Source organism: Arachis duranensis, chromosome 6 (genome assembly GCF_000817695.3).
Source record: "Arachis duranensis cultivar V14167 chromosome 6, aradu.V14167.gnm2.J7QH, whole genome shotgun sequence".
Lineage (NCBI taxonomy): Eukaryota > Viridiplantae > Streptophyta > Magnoliopsida > Fabales > Fabaceae > Arachis > Arachis duranensis.
This window is the reverse complement of record NC_029777.3, coordinates 72,227,492-72,234,517: the sequence shown is the minus strand read 5'-3', so window position 1 is coordinate 72,234,517 and position 7,026 is coordinate 72,227,492. Positions and strand designations below refer to the sequence as shown.

General features: G+C 33.8%; 1 protein-coding gene across 2 annotated transcripts; it reads left to right on the top strand.

Annotated features, from left to right (window-relative positions):
• The first annotated feature begins 2,513 nt into the window (after positions 1–2,513).
• LOC107494053 (FCS-Like Zinc finger 11-like) lies at positions 2,514–5,790 on the top strand. 2 transcript variants are annotated; one of them, XM_052263373.1, is made up of 9 exons: positions 2,514–2,695; positions 2,873–3,227; positions 3,294–3,369; positions 3,458–3,530; positions 3,808–4,097; positions 4,173–4,295; positions 4,708–4,864; positions 5,256–5,355; positions 5,609–5,790. In XM_052263373.1, the coding sequence occupies exons 2-6, from the start codon at positions 3,107–3,109 to the stop codon at positions 4,273–4,275; spliced, it is 663 nt and encodes a 220-aa protein (XP_052119333.1). In that variant the 5' UTR covers positions 2,514–2,695; positions 2,873–3,106; the 3' UTR covers positions 4,276–4,295; positions 4,708–4,864; positions 5,256–5,355; positions 5,609–5,790. The 2 variants fall into 2 exon arrangements, with proteins under 2 accessions (XP_052119333.1, XP_052119332.1); XM_052263372.1 differs by having other exon boundaries at positions 4,173–4,864.
• Positions 5,791–7,026: the final 1,236 nt, after the last annotated feature.

Sequence of the window (7,026 nt, the reverse complement as noted above, 5' to 3'; positions counted from 1 at the left end):
TCACTGCACGGCTAATCATCTGTCGGTTCTCACTCATGCTGGAATAGGATCCATTGATCCTTTTGCGTCTGTCACTACGCCCAACCTTTGTGAGTTTGAAGCTCGTCACAGTCATCCAATACCTGAATCCTACTCGGAATACCACAGACAAGGTTTAGACTTTCTGGATTCTCAAGAATACTGCCAATAGATTCTAGCTTATACCACGAAGACTCTGATTAAGGAATCCAAGAGATACTCATTCAATCTAAGGTAGAACGGAGGTGGTTGTCAGGAACGCGTTCATAGATTGAGAATGGTGATGAGTGTCACGGATCATCACATTCATCATATTGAAGTGCGAATGAATATCTTGGATAGAAACAAGCGTGTTTGAATAGAAAACAGAAATAATTGCATTAATCCATCGAGACACAGCAGAGCTCCTCACCACCAACAATGGAGTTTAGAGACTCATGCCGTCAAAAAGTACAAAGTTCAGATCTAAAAATGTCATGAGGTACAAAATAAATCTCTAAAAGTTATTTTAATACTAAACTAGTAACCTAGGTTTATAGAAAATGAGTAAACTGAGATAGATAGTGCAGAAATCTACCTCTGAGGCCCACTTGGTGTGTGCTGGAACTGAGACTTGAGATTTTCATGTACCTGGGCTGTTTTTGGAGTAAAGCGCCAGGGTTTAACCTATCTTGGGCGTTTAACTCCAATTTGCAACCTGTTTCTGGCATTTAACGCCAGAATGGAACATGGAACTAGCGTTAAACGCCAGTTTATGTCATTTATCTTTGAGCAAAGTATGGACTATTATATATTTCTGGAAAGCCCTAGATGTCTAGTTTCCAACCCAATTGAGAGCGTGCCAATTGGACTCTTGTAGCTCCAAAAAATCTATTTTGAGTGCAGGGAGGTCAGAATCCAACAACATTAGCAGTCCTTTTTTAGCCTGAATCAGATTTTTGCTCAGATCCCTCAATTTCAGCCAGAAAATTCCTGAAACCACAGAAAAACACACGAACCCATAGTAAAGTCCAGAAATATGAATTTTGCCTAAAAACTAATAAAAATATACTAAAAACTAACTAAAACATACTAAAAACTACATGAAATTACCCCCAAAAAGCGTATAAAATATCCGCTCGTCACGTGACCTGCAAGATCTGCAGAAATAACAGAAAATGCAGGGGCGATTTCGGGCCGAGTTTTGACCCAGTTTTCGGCCCAGAAACATAGAATAAAGCAAGGGAACGTGCAGAGACTCGAGACACATCAACACACATTCTCATTAGGATAGTTTTAGCATTTTAGATCGGAATCTGGAGAGGAACTACTCTTCCTCTAGGTTCTCTTTACATTCATAGTTTATTAGTTCTATGCTTTTTTGCTTCGGATATTGAAGAGTCATCACCTCCGTTAAAGATACTATTCTAGTTTGTTTCCTTACTTGCTCATTTATTTATTCCATATTCTTAATTCTTGTTTAAAGTGGTAGTTGGATCATTTTTATGGATTGTTGATACAGAGGATTACTTTTATTTTTAATTAATTTTCAGTCTCTATTTTATTTAATTTATTATGTCTTCTTCTTATATTTTTCTGAGTATTATATTCATGTCAATAGAGTAGATTCCCTACTTGACATAGGGGTTGATTAAAAGGAGACACTTGAGTTGGAAGGATTAAGTGAAGATTAAACTGGAAGTTGTTGGCTAGTTCTGTATTTACTAATGCTAGACCTTTCCGAGAGAGGACTAGGATTTGTGAATAAGAGTTAGCTTAATCACATGACTTTCCTTTATTTAGTAAGGGTTAACTAATGAAAACAACAACCTTTTTGATACTACACCTAAGAGATCCCAACAAGGATAGAACTTCCAATTGATCATTCCCCAATCAAGGCCTTTTTATTTAGAATATTAATAATCATTCTTAGTTTTTATTTCTTTAATCTACAACTATTTAATTGCTCATTATCCAAACTCAACTCTCTTGAAAACTCCTAATTAATAAATTAGCATTCTCTCTGTAACTCGTTGGGAGACGACCTGTGACTCATACTCCCGGTATTTTTCATTCTAATTTTGTAACAGCCTTTCTAAATTAATACGCGAAATCTTCATTGGTTAAGAACTATACATGTAATGCCGTTTTCTCTATAAACTCTTAATCGGTGATTTTCCACCACGTCACATACCTTTCCACCACGTCACATACCTTTCAGCTCATTCAATAATACATTCTGCAGACACTATAAGATTCTTACTAATCGATGGAGATTTTATAGTGGAGGTTTTTAAAAACCTCCCTAACATTATCTATTTGTGACAATTTACAAAATCCCCCAAAAATAAAAATTTCAATATTTTAGAGGCCCAGACAAACACTCAAAGCCCGTACTAAAATGCAAACAAGGTTAGCTTTGAGTGAGATGGAGAGTGAACTGTGAACAAGACCTAATGGAAACCCTAAATTACAGCCGTCGTCGTCGTCGTGCCGTCGCTACCGCCATTGCCACCACCACGTGCTTTGACAATTTCTTTTCTCGTTGTTTCTTCTGTCGATGCGTCTCCTTAGGTCGCGACACGGTAACTTTTGAGAAAGAACCCATGCCTTCGATCCCCGCCAGCGGCGAAGAAAGTGACGAAAAGCAAAGCTTCTCCTCCAAAAATAATTTCTCTTCCCACAATGCTTCTTTCAAGTACGATTTTATTAAGGTCCGTTTTGAAACCTCAATTTCAATATAGATATTAAAAATTTTCTTCATTGCATGAATGCACTTAATCAATCATTTTGGAATCTATTTTCTGTTCAAGTTCAATTGATTTATTTGCTTCTATAATGCGAATATTGATTCCCTTGTGTTTTATGCTTATAGGTGAAGGTGCGATTGGGTGATAATGTGGATCACTACTATGTGGATAGGACTGAGATTAGATTGTGTTGAAAAGTGTTGTGCTTGCCCTTATAGACTGGATTTAATGCTGCAATGTGGATTCGATTTGGTTAATATCATTTGTGATTTGCTTGTTGGTTGCAGATTCCGAATCATGTAGCTATTAAAATTGCTCTTGAACTGAAGAAGCTGCTCATTGACAATAGCCTTCTAAATATGTATGAATTATTCGGCAACTATTTCAGTGGCTCAATTCTAGAGTGGATAGGCCAAAAGAAAAACCTGCGGTTTCTTGATTTCTCTCAAAACTTGTTCTATGATACCATTCCCATCCGAGGTACTCTCTTTCTTTATCATCTTTCCCTTCATCGAAATTTCCAATCTCAATCAAATTTCTTCACAGAAAAGTTGAAAGACAAGCTAGCGGAGTTTTTCAACTGTCAATACAAGCACTTTGTTGAATTCACCGCTTTAATCAGGTTACTACTCTTAAGGACCACCAATTGCTTGTTGATTGTTACTTCTTTTACAATCTTTACCTTATTGTATTTACGAATTATCAAACAGCTGGAGGAGAGGTGCAAACATTGGGTGGCATAGTGATGATAACAGACCCTATCTCAAACAGCGGCACTTTGCAGTCAGGATTTCATTTTCCACTACTCTCATTTATTGAATTTTATTTAATACTGTTGCTGATAACTTTTGTTCATCAAAGGTAGTGTGCTATTTAAATAATTAGGGCAAGGATTTCAATGGTGGACTCTTCTGTTTCTAGGATGGCCAGCCAATGTCAATTATGCCAATGGCTGAAGTAATAAATGTTTAGAAATGACTTTACATAAACGTTTAGATAAATGTTTAGAAATGTTTAAAAAATGTTTCGCTTTTTAAGAATGGTGGTGTTTGGTTCACAGCTGAAGATTCAGAATCCTCCCTTACTAATAGAAGGTGAGAGGGTGTTCAAAGGGTGTGTATCTGCCAGCGAGTTGGAACTGATGGAACTCTTTGAGGACTACACATGCATGATTTGCCATTGTCCTAACCCAAGGAACACTCACATATTTGGTAACTGCATCATTCAGAGTACCACTTCTGTCTCACCTAAGCTAGATGCTTCTACTCGGTATCCTTCTCACTCCTTTCTCACTGTCTGCTTTCTCTGCAACAAGAATCCTGGGCATGGTAAAGACATCTACATGTACAGGTATGTCTAATGCTGATTACAACTACTGCTTTAGTTTAGTGTGCCAAGTGATTTAGTTATTCAATCAATGTTCAGGGGTGAGAGATCATTTTGCAACAATGAATGCCGTTACCAGGGGATGTTGATGGAGGAAGAGATCAACAGATTGAAAGCTGAAGAGGCTGTTTATGGGACATAGTTCCTCCCACCAAGTCTCAAGTCTCAAGTCTCAACCATTAATAATAATCAACTTCCTCTTCTATTTTTAGTTTTAATTTCTAGGTTGAAACTATATATATAGAAATTGTATCTGTAGAAAATAGAGTTGGGGGTTTGAATTAAAAGGTTAAGCTAGAAGTGATTTTTGTTGAAATAATGAATTAGGGGATTGCTTGGCTTGCCACAATTTTTGTCCTTCAATTCAAATATGGTAGTGATGATTATTGTGTTATACTCTTATCTATGGCTTCACCTTACACTCTAGTCTCTAATGTCTTTGTTTATAAAGTATTCTACACTCTACAGTACTAATAATACCAATAATAATAAGGTGAATAATTATGCCAGTGGAATGACTTTAGATAAATGTTTCACTTTTTAATTTATTTTACCTTTTTTTATCTTTTAACAGGATGTTCGTGATTGTCGTGATTTCAAGTACAAAAGAGTAAATCTTGAGGGACAAGCGGTGAAGCTGAATAGAGCCAAGCTTGAGGCATGCTTAACATGTCCTTTGTGCAATAAATTGTTCAACAATGCCACCACCAATTTTGAATGCTTACACACTTGTCAGTGCACTTCCTCCTCCTTCTTGCTTTTTAATCTTTCTTTCCCCATTTTCTTTTTATTTTTAGTTTCGATCGGATTTAATTCTCTTTTATTTGGCCCTGTTGTCTTGGTAAATTCAATACAATTTTTATTTATCATGGTCGTTCTTTGATACATTATTAATTCTTTGTATCTGTTACGATCATCTTTTGGTACAATTTTTATTTATTTTGTTCACTCTTTGATACATTATTTATTATTGTCATGTTTTAGTACTTTTCTAATCAATTCTATGGAAAATGTTTGTATCTATTACCTCATATCTTTTGATGCATTTTTGGCTGTGTGTCACTGTGAGTATGTTCCATGCAGCATGTAATGTGAGCTGAATCTGTGTTTGTTGAATAACAGTTTGCAGAGAATGCATAGATAAGAAGCTAATATATGAGCAATTAAAGCATTGTCTAGTATGCAATGCTGACTTGGGTTGTTCTCCACTTGATAAATTAAGGTACCCACCACCATCAATGGCTAATTTTACTCTTATTATCACATGGTTATTATTTTGTATCATCACTTTATTTATTTATATTCTGCTAATGATTTAGTTAAGCTAGAGGATTTAAATAAAACATGTTTGAGAATTTTTATGTGTTAAGATTGATGTACATAGTATGGAAACTATGTAGATTTTCTTTTGTACTCTTTGTCTTATTCTCAATTTGAGTGGTGAATGTTATTTATCTTGTTCAATGCTGATGAAGCTTGGGACACTAAGGAGGCTGAAATGCTGGTAGTTTCTTTGGCAAAGTGCTTTATAGGTTTGGAATCTCGGGCATATTCTTAAGGTTGTGTAGTTCATAGAATATTTTTTTATTTTTGGATATGGATTGTATATTTGAGACTTTTATGTAATTAGATGATATTGAAATATTAAAATTGTTTTATTTTATTTTTAAAGAAAAATATTAATAGTTATGTAAAACAATACAATATGCAATTATGTTTGGAAGTATTGACATTTGAGAATTTTTTTATATATAGAGTTTTGTCTTGTATCGAGGAATTGTATTATAAAAGATTTACTTTTTAAATTTTGATATTAACAAATAAATTTCTAATTTGAGAGTATGTAAATGAGATGCGATTAATGAGTGATTTGAAATTAAAAATAAATAAATAATTACAGGATTTGTAGAGGTTTGAAAATCTCACAAAATAATTAATTTTTGTTAAAAAATTAATTTGTAGGGGTTTCAAACTGCCACAAAAGTGATTTAAAATTGCCACAAAAGTCTAATATAAAACCTCCACTAAACACACACAAAAAATTCCCACAAAAGACTTCGTAGTACCTCAAATTTTGGGGGTTTTAGAAATTTCTACAAAAGACTTCGTAGTACCTCAAATTTTGGGAGTTTTAGAAATTTCTACAAATTATTTAGTGGGAGTTATAAACCTCCACAAATAACAAAAAAAATCTCCACAAATAAATAAAAATTTTGTAGTGAGATCACAGTTTTTAAAAAACAATTATAAATTACACCCTTTAAAAATTATTTAAATTTTGCTTTAACTCTGTTATCTTTACTTGTATGAGTTATGATATGTCTAAATATAAATTATTTATCTTGACGGAAAAAAAAAACTGAATGGTACATTACAAGTTCAATTCTAATATTTGAAGTTAGCTAATTAGCTTTTATATATTTTTTTTCAAAACTAAATGCATTTATTGTTTGACTAGATATTTTAACGATTAAATATTTACTTTATTTTTGTATGTTGTGAATTCTATTTTAATAAATATATATATTAATGTTTATATTATATTAATAGTTATTATTGGCCGCGTTACAAAAGTAGCTAGGTAGCTCCATCCCTGAATCGTGCCAAGAAGAAGGCTCTATGTGGGACTACGGGTAATGAAGGTGACATAGAATGGTTTAAAAAAACCCCAGAATTCATATGTCCGAAATAGACACACTAGCTAAAAACAAATGGAATCACACCTAATCAAATAATTATAGATTATATTAGATGTCTACAAATAGAAAACCTATTTAAATATACAAATAACATTAGTCCTGTGCATGTAGGATTGTAAAGAAATAATAATTCCCAATGTAAGGTTGTACAAATAACATTAGCACCCTTCATATAGAGCCAAGACCCCAATATT